Source organism: Mauremys mutica, chromosome 11, assembly GCF_020497125.1.
Source record: "Mauremys mutica isolate MM-2020 ecotype Southern chromosome 11, ASM2049712v1, whole genome shotgun sequence".
Lineage (NCBI taxonomy): Eukaryota > Metazoa > Chordata > Testudines > Geoemydidae > Mauremys > Mauremys mutica.
The window spans coordinates 23,643,675-23,663,463 of record NC_059082.1 but is presented as its reverse complement, the minus strand read 5'-3'; the positions used below and the strand labels follow the sequence as shown (position 1 = coordinate 23,663,463).

The window sequence follows — 19,789 nt, the reverse complement described above, 5'->3', positions numbered from 1 at the left end:
ACAGAGGGCATAAACACAGCATCACTCCTGAGGAATTCATACTACCAGGAAAGTGGGGGTAGAAGGAAATATGTAAGGGTTTTAACTTAGGCAGATGTCCCCAGATCCACAAGGGGGAGGCTGGAATTCCTGATGGACCATTAGGATCTGTCCATTGTTAGAATCACCGTCCCATCTGTGTGTGCCCTACAATAGTTTTCCCTTACTGTGGCTCTTAGTCAATACGTACCTGTACTCTCACTCTAGTGACCATATCCTACATTTCTTGGCTAATATCAGCACTGTCCACAAACTCTTCTGCCTGGAGACTGACTCATGTATCGAGTTGATATCCTAATACTGAAAATTATTTCAGGTACTGTTTTGTCATGACTCTGTCCCTTGCCGTCCTATTTATATTCTCACCTAATCTATTCTTTTTGTGCACTGAGAGCTGACTTCTTCCCTCAAATGCTTGCCCTGAATTCTGAGAACAGAATTTTTCCCTATGGGAGTTGTGTGGTTAAATTCTTCTGTGATGCCACAATGAGACAATTAATCTTGGACATTTTAAATCCTTCTCTCGATTTCCTAGTGCATCATGTCTTCCCTAAGTCTTTCAGATTGTAAGCTGTTTGGGACAGGACTGTCTTCTTTTCTCAATCTGCTAGAGGTTGACCGAATGGCAATGGGTTCTAGTAAAAAAGGTTAAACACTTGATCTCAGTGAATTGCATGCAATGAATCTTGTAAAGAGTGAAGCGGTGGAAATAAAAATAGTTAGAGAAAAGATAGTTTGGAGCAATATTTTCCTAAATTTTTCAGCTGACATAGTGCTGTGGTTCAACATGCAAGGTTACTTCTGTCACACTTTTTAATGGGTCAGCTGAAAGTTGTAAGTAATTATAGCTGATCCCAAATCTGCAGTTCTGTCAGTTTTTTAAAAGAAGACTTACAATTTTTGTTGGCTATTCATTAACAGTAATTGTGGGTAAGAGATAGTTGTGCTGAGACAATAATATCACATTAATAAGTGGTGCTAAAATGATGGTAGAACTCTCACCTTGAATACAATTTCAATTAGATGAAAAAGCCTGGATAGCAAGGGCCACATCAGAGAGAGTGAATCTCAATCTTCTCACTAGCCTCAGATGAAAAAAAGGTGCTTTTGGCTATAGCTGCTACCATGATCATCCATGAGGAGCCCAAGATCTTCAAATGTCATGTTGCAATGCCTCAGATAGAGGTTCCAGTTATCAATCTTACCGTCTCTTCTATCTTTCCCTCAATACACCAACCTTGTTTCCGTCTTACCTGGAATGAGTTGCAGACAGCTAGGTCCCTTCTAAACCGCACTTTTGGGACAATTTTTCCACTGTACCAACTGGCTTATAAGTGATAGAAATATAGAGCTGGGTCTCCTCAGCACATTAAATACATCGCAGCCCATGTCCTCTAAAGATCCTTTCTAGTAACCTCAGATACACATTGGACGTGAGGGGTGATAAATGAGACAAGAGTCCTGGGGGGGGGGGGGGGGAAATAGTATATGTGTAGCAAAAGCACCTAATTAACCCCTGCCCAGTCAGCTCCAATCAGGGGAAACAGATTGGGGCTGATGGAAAAGGCCTGATGCTGGCCTGAGGATTGGCAACACTTGCTGGCCTGACAAGCCAAGGGCTATAAAGGCTAGGAGGGAGCCAGAAGGCTGGGGGCAGCCAGGGAGAAGTCTTTCAGGGAGATAACTGGAGGCCTCCCAGCTGAAGGCAGACTCTTCCTGTAAAAGAGGATGAATAATCCTGTAATGCTTGTAAATAGATAGACACTGGTGGTGGGGTAACTGTAGGTAAATAAAGACACGGGTGTTACACAACCCTGAAGCCTCTTTGAGCCTTATTGGGGCAGCAAGTGGGCCCCAGGAAGAGAGGCAGGTTGTGGACCCTGTTACAATGTGGTTATGTAATTAAAGACTGTATCCTAGTGCATACATGCAAGATGCACTGTGGTTGTCTACTCAATTTTGCAACCTTAATGTTCTTTTAACATAGGTTAGGGTTTGGGGTTTTTTTAATGGAATTTCCTACACTTTTTTGTTTTGGTTGGTTTGTTTGTTTGCTTTAAAGCATACTGAAAAAACAGAATTTCTATAACATGGACCTCCACATGAGTCATCAGCGGGGTTAGACCTATAGACAAACCACACAGACCTCTGCCACCTATTACTTCTACCAGTTATCCTATTATCATCTCATCATCATAGCTTGTCGTTCCAAAACTGCAGCCAAGACTGGGTGTTGTCACTTATCTCAAATGGTTATCTGGAGGTACAGGATGTTGACAGGAAGCACAGCATCAGGCAGTGTGGAAGTGTTTGCCCTGGCACTCCACTTTGAAAGGTCATTCCTCAGCTTCTACTTGGTCATATTGTTACCAGTCTTTCCATCCCAGCTTGATTTAGAGTACATCATTGTTTTTGTTCATTGTCAATGCCTGGGGGAGTTTTCAGAAGGAACCAGGTTCTCCAAGATCATTAGCATTTCCCAACATTTTGTTACTCATTAGCCTTTTAGGGTGGTATTTTGGGGTAAAGGATTTCCAGACACAAAACTCTTTCTGGACTTCCACCTCTTGGGTGGTGGAATGTGTCCATGAAGTGGTTGTCTTGAGGCATGCATGTGTTTTTGTCTCTCCTTTTTACTGAAGGCGGTATGTACAATTTCTTTGTGGCAATAGCACAAAGGAGCTGTGTGGGTGGATGGAATATGCTCAGTGTAGATGGCCATCAAGGAATAATGCTGCCAGCCTCTAACAGTATTTCTGAAATCATGATTGTGTCAAGTGATAGCAATACTCTTTCCTGAGGACTGAAAAGGCTTTATTTGTAAACAGGTATTAAAATATTACAACAGTCACCCAGTGCTGGGCAGGCTAGTTGCCATTGCAACACCCCTGAAGCAAGTACCAGAAGAACATTTAAAACAACAAAAAAAGTGATGAAAACAGTGCAAACCCAGCTGTGCCACTACGTGCTTCCAGGCCCCATGTTCTCTTTTTCTCTTCTTACCCTGTTTTCTGCTCACTTAGTGCTGGGGGTGGGAGGAGTGGAAGTATCCACAGGAGAGGTGTTGAAGAAGGAAGGCTTCACAGTGTTTAGTTACTCTGCCCAGCTACTCAAGAGACCTGAATGCATGGGCTGCCCAAACATGGAGTTGTCCAAACTACTGCATGCCTGAGGGTACTTTGCAGGGGCATCAGGTTGTGGCGTTGGGGATGGCAGCAAGAGACGGTGCTTTTGCAGCCATGATGGACATGAGTTGCCAAAACAGTTCTTTCTGTTGACCCCTGTCCTCCATCCTTAGCCACCGTTTCTGTTCCAGGGACTGCTTTGCAAGCACCTTCTCCTTCACTATAACCCTGTTCTCCACTTGGGTGACAAGCCTCACTTTTTTCTCCTGCCTGTCAGCGTACCATTGCTCCCGTTTTTCGTCCCTCTGCTTCTGGTACAGGACCTGCTGGTTGTCCCTCTCAGGAACATCGACCATAATTTTATCTCTAAAATGCTTCTTTTTGTAACAGTCTATGAAGCTACATTGAGCCAGGGATCAAATTTCTGATGAAGAGCAGGCAGTAGAGGTTGAGGGACCAGGAATAGGATCAGAAACAGAGGGTTATTTGTCTAATGTAATTCAAGAGAGGAGCACTGAATATTTACACTTCTAAAAAACCAACATATATTTGAAGGGGATGTTTCAGTCCACATACTCTTTCTGGACATAGCCTTGTTAATCACAGTTCTAGAAGTTCAGGGACAATTTTAAGGTTAAAATTACCACCTTTTTTTGCCTTATGCCAATTAGTTATGACATTTTTATATGGAGGGGTGAGTGTGGATAGTGCCCTTCCTACAAAAGGCTTTTTTCATCATTTTGCATTTTGGAGGACATAACTGTTCTCGTGGTGCCCTATTGGTAAAGGGATATGTTATTCCAAACTGCTGGTGGGAATCCTGCCGTGTATGCAGTAGAAGTATTCAAACATATAGTGACAGAACAGCATATCTGTGAGTGGAGTGGGCTAGTCTTCTATAGAGGGGGGCCTGGAAAATATGCCCTTCCCAGCAGTGTGACTAATTATCTGGAGTTCCTGCATCAGGAAGAGTTTGCAGCTATCAGCAACCATGATTGGGTCAGAATCCATGAGGGAATTAAAAAGAGGCTGTATTACCTCACACAGGGCTTACCTTGTTATTGCGGCACGCAGTCCACCATTAGTGGACACATGTTGGTAGCCAGGGCTTATCATAACTTTTGTATTGTTTCTTAGAGCATAAATCCCTCCCATAATAATAAACTGTAAATTGGAATCAAACTGACCAGGCTCTGGGGCGGCTTCTGTCTCCACCCGGCTTGCTGCAGGCTCAGTGCCAGGCTGTTTCTCAGGAGGGAACAAACAGCTCTTCCAAGTAGGGATCTAGAATTTGCTCTTGATCCTGATTGATAGCCTGCTCTTGGGCTGGCTTCATGAATGAAGTCACTTCATGCACCTCACTTGGAGCTTCTGCTTCTGGCTGCCATCAGTCCCCACAGTGGCTTCAGCAGCTAGCAGGGCACCATCCTGGCTGATCAGGTCGTCATGAAGCACAGTTGGCTCAGTGCTGGGCACAGTGCCCAACACCTGGTCAAACTCATAAAATGGGCATGTCATTGACAAGTTGCCCGGGGTGCAGTTCTTGTCCCTGGCCTTTCAGTACTCACTCTTCAGCCTCTTAATATGCTCTCTGCAGTGATCACCTATCCGGAAAATCTAAAAAGCTGCCAGCCTTTTAGCTCTCTGGTAGTATGCGTGGTCATTCCTGGTGCTTTTGCTGAAGTCCACAGTTTTACTGGCCTTCCACCAGAGATTACCAGAATTTGGCTGGGCTCCCGTGACCAAAGCAGCATGCTTTGCAAAAGGCTTGCTCTGTTTGGTCTCCATTGCAAATCCAGGAGGCTCTCCGATGGTGGGCTTTCAGCTTGGTGATCAGAAGAGAATGGGTTTACACTGACCTGAGCTGCTGCCTTATGTCAAGGGTGTGTGTGTGGCTTCTACTTTCAATAATGTCTCTTGGAGATTGTTGGGATAGAGAGGACTAAGGAAATTGCCCCATGGAATTGTGGGATACTTCTGGCAGACTCCCAGGATATGAATCAAGCAGTGCTGCATCTACACTGCAAAGCAATAGGGCTTGGACCCTGCATCCCAGCTTGACCCATGCTCGGACCCTACATCTCTGCAGGGTCTTGCAACCCTGAGTCCAAGCCCTGGGTTAGCGCAGCTGCAGCATAGATGCAAAGGGGGTTAGGCTTGAGCCCAAGCTTAAACACATGCTTACTTCGCAATGTAGACATACCCTTACAAACCTGTACTGAGATGTGTGTCATGATATTTTCAGAGGCTTATACTGTGGCCAGATTTGAGTGGATTTTCACATGGATGGCAAAACACACATCCCTGACAAATTTTTAGTCCCTGCTCCAAAGCCAGGAGGCGCTAGAGCTTCTCAGTGAAAATGATTGTAAGACTTTTTCTGCATGCAGGAAAAAATGTACTTTTCCCCAAGTGTGTTCTTGGAAACAGCTGAAATGTTTTTGTTGAAATGATCCAATAAAATTCATCCTGAGGCAGCGGAGAAAATTTCAGCCCAAACTGTAAAAGTTTGGTAGAGTTACAACCAAGTGAATACAGGACCTTATATGGAAAGGGTTAGGCACCCTTAAATATAGGTGTCACTAACAACATTTCCTATAACTGTCTATGGTTCCTGCTCCCCTTTCCCTTGCTTCTCTCTACTTACCTGTCTAGTAAGTTACTCAGAGCAGGCATTTATTTTTGTGCTTACCATTTGGAAAGTGCCTGGAACATAGTTACGCTGCCGTGAATACATAATTAATAAGTGTAGTTTAGTTGAAATCAGTGGAGCTAAATGAGGAATGAATTTGGCCTATTCCATATGCAATTCTAAGCTTACAACTAGGTAAAGTTTTATGTAACTGTGGATTTGATTTTGACATTTAATACATAACTTTTTTATTTCAGCAAACTGGTACCAGCCATGTCCAACAGCCTTTTACTATCTTGCCAGTAAAGACAAAATGGAACAACATAAGCTTTCATGTTCTCTTATTTGATCTGGAAAAACTTGTAGAACTTTTACTGTCATCTCAACTCAGTGGACTGAAATCATCAAATTCATTCCACAGTTATGACATTTTAAAAAGAGCCAAAAGCACAGCAGAGAAAAGGACACTAATGTTAAAAAGAAATAGAACTGCTGGCTCTCTCTTCCCAATGGATGGGCAAGTAAAAAATGCTTGTGAAAAAAAGGTCCATAGGGATAATAGTGCAGTAAGGTCTTTGGAAGAAAGTGGTGGCATCAAAAGACATAAAAAAATGAAGAGTTCAAAAAAGATTAGACTGCAGCCACCAGGAAAAATCGATGCTAACATCACCGCAGACACAGCTAAACTGCTTTTGTCATGCCTCTTACCATGGGGTGTGGATAAAGAATTAGACAATCACTGTGTTAGATATTTAGATATCTTCAGACTTCAGTGTCCAGTTTCTTTTGGACTAGTGTCAAATGGAAATCGCATATCACTAATGCTGCCAGGATGGAATTGTAATCACTGTGATGTGGTGGAAGAACACATGCCAATTAACTTGTTTTCAAGAAAAGTACTAGATTTGTCAAACAAGTACATCACTGCAGGTCAAGGACAAATTGGAAAGAAATATGGACTAGACCATAATGCTGGTGGCACACAAGGATCACAAATTGTTTTCTACTTATTAAGCAGAGTATCTTTAGTCAACAGGATAGTTACTTTGCCTTTGGAATTCACCAGCACAATTGACAGGTAAGAACTTTTTCTAATCAGTTATTTTCCTTAATAAAGGGAAAAATATGAAAAAAATCCAGGCTTTTGTATTCTTAAATATAGACATTTATACAATGGAGCTCACAACAAACTTGTTCAGGCTTATTTCCGTGGACATTCTTTGAAATAGGGAGAGAGTTTGGTGGAACAAGGTGTTCTCTCAGAATATGAGAGGAGTGAGTAGTATTATCTTTCTGTTTAACAGAAGAGTAACCACAGGCACACAGATTTTGTCAAGGTCTGAGTCAGAGTTGGGAATACAACTAGGATTACCCAGCTCCAATTCCCATGCCTTTACCTCAAGATCAATCTTTCTCCCCAGTACTGAAAGTGAAACTACTGGGTCCCTTCAAAATAAAATCACAGCCAGCTACATATAGGGCAGACTTCTACTTAGCTGTTCTAATTTCCTTTCCCCATAGCTGACATGACTTCTTCGCCACATAAGGCAGTGGCTCCATGGCCAAAGCAAATTAAACATCAGAAACAGAAACAACCTTGCTTAGTTCTCATACCTAATGAAAAGAGATGAAAACCCAATAGTAAAGGCAGCTGCTAGGAGCTGATGCTGAATGCATCATCTGCCCCTATGTTTTGAGAACCTGTCCCAAATTCCATTTACATTATTCAAAACAAATTTACTTAGCTGAATGCTTTTTCAGCGTCAAGGGGAAAATAACGTGTTCAACATTCTTTAACCACGCCAAGTGGAGCACATTAATCAGGCAATAGATATCATCCATAGACTGTTGTTATTGAGCAAACCTAGACCGGTCTCAGTTGAGTACTTTAGGGACAATTGTCTCCAGTGTTTCTGTTGCCATGTGGTTTTCCATTAATTTAGATGGAGTATAAAGAGTCAAAGGTATTAGCATGACCCAGTCACTGTCCAACATTAGACAATGTTACCAGGGTTTGGGATTTGGGGTACAGAGACTTCAGTTTGCTTAGTTCCGTGGCAAACACACAAGAAATGCATGCCACAAGTTGGAGATTTGTTGCTTAGAATACACAAGAGAAAAGGAGGTAAAGCAAATTATAAGATACTTTAAAGTTGAAATTGAATGTTCATATTTAAAAAAATTAACCAAAGCCTATTAAAGTCTCTTTTAAAAGAGAGGAGATCAGTTAGTCTCTTCTTTTGTTGGGCAGGAAGGAAAAGGTTAGTTGTATCGCTCAGGGCAGAGATGTGAAGGATGGTCACTTTTGCTGCTTTTCACATGGACAGACAGGATAAGAGGCAGGCTAGCAAAGGTGGGGAAAATATGGCTTTTTGTTAATGTTCTTAGGATTCCGGGCAGCAGGTCAGTCACAGGTGGATGCCCTGCCCCAGAGAGCTTACAAATTAAATATAAGACAAGAAGAAACAAATGGATATGGATGTGGGGGAGTACAAGGATGCAGTGAGACAATATTAGTTAGCATGATAGGCTGTGGTCTCAGTATCTTAGTGACCTAAGCATTGTGAAGTTTTTTATAGGCATTCCAGCAAAGGAGAATTTTAGTTAGGATAGAGGTTGGCCAAGGGCATATGCAGAACCAGTGCATTTCCTGGCTGCTTTGGCCATACCATAGCCAGCTCTGCCCATTTGTCAAGCTGCACTCCTACTCCTTGCCTCTCAGACATAGCAAATTTCAGAATCTAGTTTTATAGCCTCTCTGTGAAGTGCAATATGTGGTCTACTTTCTCAAGCTCTACCCAGTGTATCTCACCAGAAATCCTAATCAACTCACTGTTAACAGTGACTGCAAAAACCCTTGCATTTTTGCCAACAGCTAGTTGATCCCATAGGTTCTGAATTATTTCAAGCCTTTCCCTCTTATGATGCTGATGACATCTTAATAAGATTCCCCTCATTTCCACCATCTCTCTGTCCTAGTATAGTTTGAAACTGAACTTTGGCCCTTCATTGAACTCCAGGAACTATTTCCAGACTTTAGACACTTCAGTCACAATCTCAGCCCCACTACCTGTTTCTTTTTACCCTGAATAAGCAAGATATGAGCAGAGCAGGTTATGTAAAGGATTTTGTATTGCTTCCCTGCATCAGTAAAACTATGAGTAATGCCCTGTGACAGTCAGGAACCATTATATTCACATAGAATCAAAATTGTGTAGAGTGGAACTATTAGACAAGGTTACTGAGACAAAAGCGTTGAGGTCATTTAAACCAACAATTAGCTGTCATTGTGGAGAGGAATGGAGTACAGCCATAGGAATTAGCTCCAGTTTTCTTTAGATATTTGTATTTTTTAAAGAAGTGCTCTCAAAACTCCAAGTCAGGCAAGGAAACAAAGGACCCAGTACTCCTTCACTATGACCGTGTTTTCTTTCTGTGTGAGTAATAGTAAAGGCTTTTCAATAATATGTGCTATCTGAAATATTTTTTATAATTTAAGAACTGCGATTAAAGGGTCAGTCTGCCCCCGCCTTATGAAATGTAACCATTATCACAGCACTGCAAGGCTGGAATAAAGATGCCACTCACTAATTCATGGTTTAAATGAATGAGTGCAATGGGGCAAGCCTTCAGCTGGAGTAACTTGACATAGTTCTATTGATTTCAATGAAGTTACACTGATTTACAATAGCTGAGCTTCTGGCCCAATTTTTATTAGCTTATTTCATTAACCAGTAATACAGAAACAAAATCATGTCTGTCTCTCTACCCAGCAGTCAACCCTTTCATAGGAACTTATGAAGACCCTTGTTTCCTTTGCTCTCTGAAAATATGTCCAGAGTCAAATGGGACTCAGGTTATGCCTCAGAACTTTCGGACTCAGCCTTCACCTGGTCCCTTCTTGCAAAGACTAAGGATGCAACAATGGGATGCAATAATCTGTGCTCAACATCTCCTTTCCCAGCCCTCCCCACATAACTCATCCTCACTCATTGCTAGTTTTGTGCTCAGCATTAGTATAAGCTCTGGCCACAATAAGGGTAATGAGCCATTCAGTAATGGACTCCTGCCCAATTAAAAGTTGCGGTGAAACTATACAAGTGCACCTGGCCCAATTGGTCTAATTTTAAATCACAAGCACATACCTATCCTGAAAAGTAGCATGGTTGGCCCAGCTGAGCCTAGCAGATGCTCACTGGAAAAATAAATAAAAATTCAATTCCAATTTGCCATGCCACTGAAAGAACCCATCAGTAAGGCAGGGAAAAGCAAGGCTGGAGGAACAGATGGTCTGTCTGATGCAGACAAGATACTTACATTACCTCCACTGGAGGAAAAGATGGGAAAGGATCCAGTGTTGAGCCAGAGGGCTTCAAACTCAACAACATAAGGGTGGAAAAAAGCCTACCAACAACTGCCGCTCTGAACAGGGTTTGGGTGGGAGCCCAATTTACCTCCATGGTATTCTGCCAATGCTATTAAAGCAAGGGTAGATTACTTAGATTGTAAACTCTGTGGGGCAGAGACTGTCTTTTGTTCTGAGTTTGAAATGTACATAACACAACTGGGCCCTGGTCCATTGCTGGGGTCCTAGGAACTACTTCAGCACAAATTAATAATAATAATAAGAATGGTTCATAGAATATGAAGTCATCCTGATTTTCTTCCAATGTATTTATTATTTGTAAGTTTCCACCTAATAGTTTGGCTCAATATATTTCAGGCTATAGTTTGTTTATGAACTGTTAACTACTTACTGTTTTGTTATTTGTGTTGTCTAGTTGGTCACCTAAGTCACATAGTATCTCTTTTTCTCCCTGCTTGGATGGCTGAAACTTTTTGAATCTGAGAATAATGAGCAGTGAACAATAAGTTTCTGGTGCAGAATTTCAGACCAGTAGTCATCTGTTGGGATTCACAAACATTTTCACAGAAGTCTGCTGTCCAAAAACAGTAACAAATTACAAATCACATGAACCAAGAGATCATCATTACCTGAGCTGAGTGCTTTAATTCATGGAAATATTTGTGAATCTGTTTTTTTGCTATTTGATCAGCTTTCCTACACTGGAAATTACAGTAAAATATCTCTGCTTATAAAATGGGAAAGAGCAATTGGGATATGCTTGTTTGGTAAGGTTTTTAGCCATCTTACTATGACAATAGACCTTTTGAATTACTCTGCTTCTTATCAATATGCTCATGAAAGAGTAGGACAAACTAGCAGGTAAAAGATCTTCTAAGATTTTTTTTCCCCCTCTTTCTGCTTTTTGAAATTTGTATCCATATTAATCCCTTAAAGATATTACTATCAAATACAGGAGGCTTCTAGAATTGTTCAGTATTGTTAGGCCTACTTTAATTTTATGATTTACTGCTAGTTGAAATGAATGGGAAAAACAATAGAAATATGTTCTTTTAATATGTACAATTAAAATATATTTTGTACAGTATCATAAAAGTTAGCTCTAAAAGTCAAATTGCCTGTTGCACTAACACTTTTACTCAGTACTAAAAGTAAAGATGTACAAATAATTCATGAAAGATCCTGAATACATAGTTTTCATTGCATTTTGTTTGTGTAATAATATGAGAAAGTTCTTCATAGTAAGTTCTGTGGGCCAGACACTGAAGTCACTACACACTGTAGGAATATAGCATGAGTAAGGACTGCAGAATTTGATCCTGTATTAACTTCAAAGTGTATTCACCATTGTTTTAAAACTGTGTATTCTTAGGGAATATTCTCACCTGAATAGCTACATATCTTAGGAACTGATGAAAGTTCTTCTGTCATTGAAAATCTTCTTCTAATTCCATCTGTACATGGACAATGTTGAAGTTAAAGAGAGTTGTTAGGGCTTATCGCCTTTCAGGATTTGTTTGTATGTGTGTGCATTTTAAATAGCAGGTAAAGGGCCAAAATGTACAAACACTACTGGGCATTGGACTGTTCCCAAAAGTAAGTGCCTTCCATGGTTGTGGCAAGATCGGTTCCTATATTAAAAGTGATAAGAATAATAATTAATAATGCAGTGACTGTTATAAGTGTATAGAATTGAATACGTGCTAATGGTACATTTGTCAAAGTTTTTATACGTATTATGTAGTGATTTAATGTTTGTTTGATTTTTAGTCCACAGAAATTAGAATCTGTACGTAACAAATGGAGAAGTTCAGAAACATTCAGCCCTTCATTTTCCACTTTTTTTGGAGAGTTACCAAATTGTAAGTATAGAAGAATGCAGCAATGCAAACACGTATATAGTATTTTTGTTTGTATTTGTTTTATGTGTTGTTAGATAAAACACATTATATAAGTATAAACCCCAAAATCCTGTTATAGTAATACAGTTTTCTTATTGCCCTTTACATCCATTGGAGTTTTTTTTTTTAATTCTTCAAATACAGTAGTTAGATGAGTTTAAGCTTGAAGTGTTCTGTTCTTTTCTTATGTGATGATCACAAAAGCATGTAAACAACATGTTGACTATAAAGTGATACAAAGTGGAATCAAGAATACATTTTGCGTGACAACAAAATATCCAGTTGCATTTCCTAAGGCATTTTCTAGCCATGTGAAAAACAAGAGCGAATGTAATGAAACAAACACTGACTTTTTTTTCCCATCTTCTATCTCCCTTAGCACCATCACACACCGGCCCAACAAAATATCTCAACCTTCAAGCAAACTGTTGCCTTTGTAATACTGCAGTCATCTTGCTGTTTGGATAATGCCCTCAGACTTTTGGCTTAGGGCAGAATAAAATGATCTCAGCACTTTAGCATCCCTCAGGCAATAGTTTACCAATCTTGCCCTGAAAACCAGTCAATATTTGTTTGTTTTTACAATATGCAACCAACCAAAGAATTTTCAAGAACAACATGAGGTAGCATATGGTTGACTTATTTGTCGGCCTATTTTGCCAAACAAACATAATGTGGTTCTATTACATAGTAAATCCTATGTAACTTTATAATACAAATTCATTAAGGCCAAAATCCTGACCCTTTTCTATGTGAAAGTCAGGGATACATGCAAATGAGCTCCTAAACCTCTGTCCACAACCAATCTTCTATAGCTCCTTCCTTCTCTATCTTCTGTTCAGGAATCATGGAGTTTTATTTTACTCTTGAGACTTCAGTACCCCATGCAGGCATGCCTGGAAGGGGAAAGAGAAGGGACAGGAAGTGATTGGGAAATATAGGATGGAGGATTTTTGCCTTAGGGTCGGAATCAGATTGCCCTGGGCTCTTCAGTCTGATGACCCCTTCTCTCAGGACCTCTGTTCTGGATCTGCAAGCTAGAACCACTGGATCTGAGCAATAGAGACCTCACATTCTTTCCAAGAGTGAGTACCCACTCCACATCCTGTGACATCAAGGAGACATTGCCTCCTTTCAGAATCCCAGGGCCTGATTCTTCTCTACCTTGCACCTTGTATACTGATTTATATCTGTACAAAGTGGATGAGTAAATGCAACCAAATCCGAATGGTACCATTTTACACTCTCTTTGCACTGACTGGGGCCAACTCACAAGTCTGGTGTTTTGGCACAGGACAAGAGTGAAGGACAAAGTTGGATATACACCTCCTTTAGCCTTTCTTCCCTCTGGGGACCACCCCTCTGCTATAGAGTGGGACTGCAAAGGGATCTGTTCTGCCCCTGAAGAAAGTTAGGGCAGGCTCGGGGCAGTTCTCACATGTGCTTTAATGTTTTATTTTTTTGTGTCAAATCAGTTAATAAAAATATGATTTTAAGTAACCTCTCGTGCCTGTTTCTTTCATGCTGTAAAATTGCATTGCATGGTCTCTCTTTTCTTTCTTTCCCTATACGTATATGGATGGATGGCTGTGTAAGTACTGTACGATTGCTTTTGTCAATCTCTGCCTTTTATATATTATAAAAGGACTTACACAGTACAAGTGCAATTGTACTTACACAGCCACCAACTGAAAAGCATAGTGAACCAATTCAGATTGTGCTAATTCACACCACAGACTTTGCAATGTTCTCCACAAAGCATCTGCATAATTCTGTAAACCCCACAAACTGCACTGCAGCAATCCAACTTTTTTTTAAGGTGGATGATAATGTATTGTTTTATCAGGATACTTTAGGTCTCTGACAATATTTTAATGCTACCATATACAATTCAGGGCTGTAATCAGAACATTTACTCAGCATTAATATTCAGGGATTGTCATGTTACTTTAAAGGTTGATACAATCCCCTTACTCTAAACAACATATCTATTTAGTAGCAAAGCTTATTAGCCAAATATTGGGATAAGCAGCTGATGAATGGCTTTGGCCTGTTAAATTTCAAATGAGGAAGAACTGGATTAAACAAAGTCCTGCCAGTTCATGACCATGCATTTGCTCTGAAAATCATCTGAGAAGTCAGATGCACAATTTAGACCAGCCTGAGATTATCTGTGTAGCACATACCTTACAAAGGATGGAAGGGTTTATTATATAATTATTCTTTTATACTTATATTGTTCTTGAATATTTCAGCACTGTAAGGAGCAAATTTAGTAAAATATTAATATCCATACGTCTCCTCCACCTTTGCTGAAATCTTTATCCATTATTTTATCCATACCTTTAGCCTTGATTAATGCAACACCCCTGCTTCCCTTCCCTCCCCCCCATGTGTTGCCACCTGCCATTTCTCATGTGGGAAGAAACATTACCATAACCTCCAACAAACTCATTTCAGCAGCCACTTTAAAATAGCTCCCTTTCTCCATAGTAGAACATGCCAGCTGGAATGGCCTTATTGTTGTGTCTCTACTCCTCATGGACTCATCATCTCATTTAAAATATAATCAGAAAATTATTTCTATTCTCCTTTGCATATTTTCCTTTATTTTAACTTTATTTGTATTAATTTTTTAGACTTACTATACATTAAGCACTTGTCTACATGTTTCCAGGTCAAACATTAAAACTGGTTTCCATAAAATGCAATACCCATGATTAGAATAAATCAGTAATTCACCTCTGCTGCTACCAGAGGTCAGACAATCTGACATCAGCTTGAATATAGAGGAAAATGGGCCTTTTAGTTTCTATAGTAGTATTACATCTTCAGTTATACCAAAGAAGACAATGTGATATAAACATAAAATGTATTTATGGAACCATAAACCTTTGAACCATAGCATGATTTTTAAACTTTTTCCATAACACTGAAGATCATAGTCAGCTTGTAATAATATTGAGCCAGATCCTCAACTAGTGTAAGTTGTCTTAGTTCCAATTGAAGTCAATGGAATTATGCCAGTTTGCATCTGCTAAGGATCTGGCTCATTATCTGGATTAAATAAACTGTTGCTTTCTATTTCATATATGTTTAGCATGTGAGTGATCTGAGTGCAGATATTCCAAAAATATCAGCAATAATTAGACCACCCCACTTTGTATGTATACTCCATTGCAGAGCCTTTGGTCACAGCTTTCATTGCCTTAAATGAAATTCATTGCATGCAGGAGGCCAGAATCTCTCCATAGTTAGGCCTGGTCTACACTAGGGGGCGAGGTCGATGAGAGATACACAACTTCAGCTACGGGAATAGCGTAGCTGAAGTCAAAGTATCTTATTTTGACTTACCTCCCATCCTCACGGCGCGGGATCGACGTCCGCGGCTCCCCCTGTCAACCCTGCTACCCACCCTGGTGGAGTTCCGGAGTCGACGGGCGCACGTTCGGGGAGCGATATATCGCGTCTAGATGAGATGCGATATATCGATCCCCGATAAACCAATCGCTACCCACTGATCCGGCGGGTAGTGTAGACATACCCTTAGAATCTCAAGCTTGCTTTTATATTGTAAGCCTGCTTTTCCTTCATCTGAAAATGCTCAAAGAAAGGAAATTTCCACTTCACTTACTAAATATGTGATAGCATGGGTCAGTTCTTTGCTGGAATTTGAGTTAAGTATAACAAGCTTTTTGAAATATGAGACTTTATTAAAAATAGCTAAGCATTTTGAATATTCTCCTAAAGCTTTTTTGCCTTGTCTTAGCTTAAGCATTACTTATCCTAGAAACATCAAGAAAGACTTATTTGAACAATCTTGGTGAAAGCTAGTGCACAATATCAGTTCTGAAGTGAGGAAAGACTTATTTGGGCACTGGCAAACTGACTGAAAAAGAATAAAATGTTTGCAAAAAGAAGCCACTAAGTTTCACAGAGCTCTAATAGACACCATGAACTAACCCTTTATAAATAAAATGTATCCATTAGATTTAGGGTTAGGGGACATATAATTATATATAGTACATGATATATATATCTTGCACTGCTATGTCTGTGCATAAAATGAAAACAAACTATGACAAATGATTCTGTTTCAGATATGTTGCTGAACGTTACAAAATTTAAAAATATATACCGCAAGACTAGTTGAAATTTCATGTGTGTTATTTATGTGTATTTTATTGTGGGCTCATAAAGAACATTTTGTATATTTTCAGATAAAAGTGGATTCCATTTCCCTGATCCTGGGAATGTTTCACTGGTGAAACTCATTTCATGCTGGAGAGACCAATCCGTAAAGGTAGGAAATAGTGCACACTGACTGTAATAATGTCATTTTAAAGTGCTGTTCACTGCTATTTAGTGTGAATATTGATATCATGACGTAATATGATAAATGTAGACTTTGGGGATCATGTACATTTTGCCATTTAGATGTTCTGTGGAGAGAGAATTTTCATGTTAAACTGGAGTGTATATTTATTATGAAATTATTTTGGTTTTTAGTGTGTGTGGTTGGAGATGGCAAAGTAGACATTATAGTGCCTAATCTAGGTGATATTGAGTAACAGGAATCATTTTCAAATGCACAGGGCTTGTATGTCTGATCTGGTGAATGTTGCTCATTTGACAAAAAGGTTGTGAGTTCCAGCCAATAATCTTTACTTTTTAAGTTATCTTAAAAGGCTGTTTTATGTTCCTAGGGAAGCTCAATTTCATATGTGCTGTAGAAGAAATTGGTATGACCTCCTTAAAAGAATGTGTGGTCAGGGCTCCATACCAGTATGATCCCCCCAAGAGCAGGCCCAAAAAGGGAGCAAGTTCCAGCTTCTCAAGGCAATTTAACTTGCACCTTTGCCTGTGCTGATCTTGGTGCCATGGTAGGCAGGTTAATGCTCTGTGGGAGACTCTAGGTATCTGTGGGATGTCCTGGTGATTACTGTAGCATAAGACTTATTTGTCATGTCCGTCAGAGGATAGGTGGCCCCTCTGAAGAGGTCAAGGGCTCGGCCTACCTCTGGAAGGCTTCACAAGGGGAAAATGAGGCAACTCAGGAAGGGATCAGCTGGGACTAATTAACTGAGTAGCTGGGAGGCAGATAATTAGATAGGGAATAATATCTAATAATATCTTGGGCATAATAAAAGGAACCTACTCCCAGTGGCTAGAGAACAGAGGTTCCTGGGAAGAGGAACTGTCCCTAGAATGTAGAAAAAGGAAGTTCCTAAAGGGAGGCCTTCTCGGGGGGACTTGGTAAAGGGGCTCACCAGGAAAGGAAACCAAAGTAGAATACTCCTAGGTGGCAGAGTCTCCAAAGTGGAGGATCTATGAATGCCAAGCCTCAGTGAAGCCTAGTCCCTGTGGAAGGAGTTCACCAGGTAGCAACAGAAGCTCAGATCAAGGGAATTACACCTCTACCCCGTTATAACGCTGTCCTCAGGAGCCAAAAACCCTACCGTGGTATAGGTGAAACTGCGTTATATCGAACTTGCTTTGATCCACCGGAGTGTGCAGCCCCGCCCCACCGGAGCACTGCTTTACTGCGTGCTATCCGAACTCATGTTATATCGGGTTGCGTTATATTGGGGTAGAGATGCATGTGCTTTTCCAAGAAAGGGTTGTTGTGGTTTGACCTCTGTAGGGACCTTAATCCAAGAGGAGAGACCCTTCCTCAGCTGAAGACAAGAGGCCCTGGCTCTGGAAGATGGTCCCAGACCAAGAGGGCCTGTTTGGTAAGGGGCCTGGATATAAGTGGGGTTCATGGACTAAAGTTAACTCAGCCCCTTCCTCTCCAGCTAGAGATGCTGGGGTGGCAGCCTAGTTGTACAACATTCCACCTTTGGATTAAATGAACGGGACCCCTGAAGGGGCACCATAGAGAGTGCACTTATAAAGTTTGCTATGATGCCAAGCTAGGAGGGGTTGCAAGCCCTTTGGAGGACAGGATTAGAATTCAAAATGATCTTGACAAACTGGAGAAATGTTCTTAATTAAACAGGATTAAATTCAATGAGGACAAATGCAAAGCACTACACATAAATAAAAAATGGGAAATCACTGCATGGGAAGGGGTACTGCAGAAAAGAGCCCGGGGGTTATAGTGTATCACAAACTAAATATGAGTCAACAATGGAATATTGTTGAAGAAAGTCAAACATCATTCTGGGATGTATTAGAGGAGTGTTGTAAGGAAGACAGAAGAAGTAATTCTTCTACTCTACTCAGCACTAGTAAGGCCTCAGCTGGAGTACTGTGTCCAGTTCTGGACACCACACTTTGGGAAAGATGTGAACAAATTGGCAAAAGTCCAGAGGAGAGCAACAAAAATGATTAAATGTCTAGAAAACATGACCTACGCTGAAAGATTGAAAAAAATTGTGTGTGTTTAGTCTGGAAATGAGAAAACTAAAGGGAGATATGATAACTGTCTTCAAGTACACAAAAGGTAGTTATAAAGAGGAGATTGACAAATTGTTCTTCTTAACCACTGAGGATAGGACAAAAAGTAATGGGCTTAAATTGCAGCAAGGGAGATTTAGGTTAGACATTAGGAAAAACTTCCTAACTGTAAGGGTAGTTAAGCACTAGAACAAATTACTTAAGGAGGTTGTGGAGTCTTCCTCACTGGAGGTTTTTAAGAGCAGGTTAGACAAACACCTGTCAGGGATGGTCTAGATAATATTTAGTCCTGCCTCAGTCCAGGGTACTGAACTAGAAGACCACTGGAGGTCCCTTCCAGTCCTATGATTATTAATAATTATCAATATGTGTTATTAATATCATTACCCATAACTGGAAAAGGAAATCTTGTCTCTTGTAGAAAGAAAAAAATGTAATAGGAAAAAGCAAACAATTCTTATATTAAAAAATAGTAGTTGGCAGTGTTCTCAGATTGGCTCAACACATAGCAAGGCATATATTATAGTCAGTTCATTCCACTCTTTGGGGGGCTGCAGCCACTCAGCTATGCTTCAGGCAAAATTGCTTGTCACACAAACCATCTTGCATATATCACTCCAAAATATTTGTTTAAATTAGCATCCATCTTCCTTTGACAATATGAGCTTTTAACCACCTATGATCCAGAGTCATTTACATCTGCATCTCTCCTCTACACCATTAAGTTCAATTCAGGGGCTTAAAGAATCTTCTTATGAGGCTATAGAAACATACCCTTTGAATGTCTGTCTTTGGATTCCATGCCACACCAATCTTGAAATACACTCTTCATCACATGGAGTTTTTAGATCAAGAGTGGTATCTTTCTAGATGATTTACTCCATCTAGTTCAACCACAAGTTATTGGGCTGGATGCAGGAACCAATAGGGGAAATTCCTTTGTCTGTGTTATGCAGGGGTTAAGATGAGTTGATCATAATGGTCCCTTCTGGCCTTAAAGTCTATGAAATCTATGAAATATACATAAATGACATTGGATTTATTAAATCCCACTAGGGGAAACTGAGGTAGAGATGTAATTGTGCTGCTGCACTGAGCCTCCAGGGGTGAGGCCCCCCCACCACAATGTCATACTGACAATAGATACATAGTGGATCCTGCATTGTGATCTGGGTCATTTGATGTTCAGGAGTATGAGCTTGAGGGTTGCAACACTGCATCCACAAGAGAGTTGGCTCTGATGGAGTCCAGTATCTGTTATAAACTTATTCCTTGTCTGTTTTACTCTGTTGCTGAATTTCTTATAATAGTATGTAGCCATATA

The 19,789-nt window shown here is 40.3% G+C and overlaps 1 protein-coding gene across 1 annotated transcript in view; it reads left to right on the top strand.

The window, feature by feature from the left end:
* Nucleotides 1-19,789, top strand: part of WDR72 (WD repeat domain 72) — a 189,647-nt gene that overhangs the window by 90,873 nt on the left and 78,985 nt on the right. Inside the window, exons 15-17 of the mRNA XM_044980416.1 lie at nt 6,054-6,874; nt 11,933-12,024; nt 16,284-16,366. Of these exons, the coding sequence (XP_044836351.1) occupies nt 6,054-6,874; nt 11,933-12,024; nt 16,284-16,366 (996 nt within the window). The remainder of the gene's footprint in view (nt 1-6,053; nt 6,875-11,932; nt 12,025-16,283; nt 16,367-19,789) is intronic.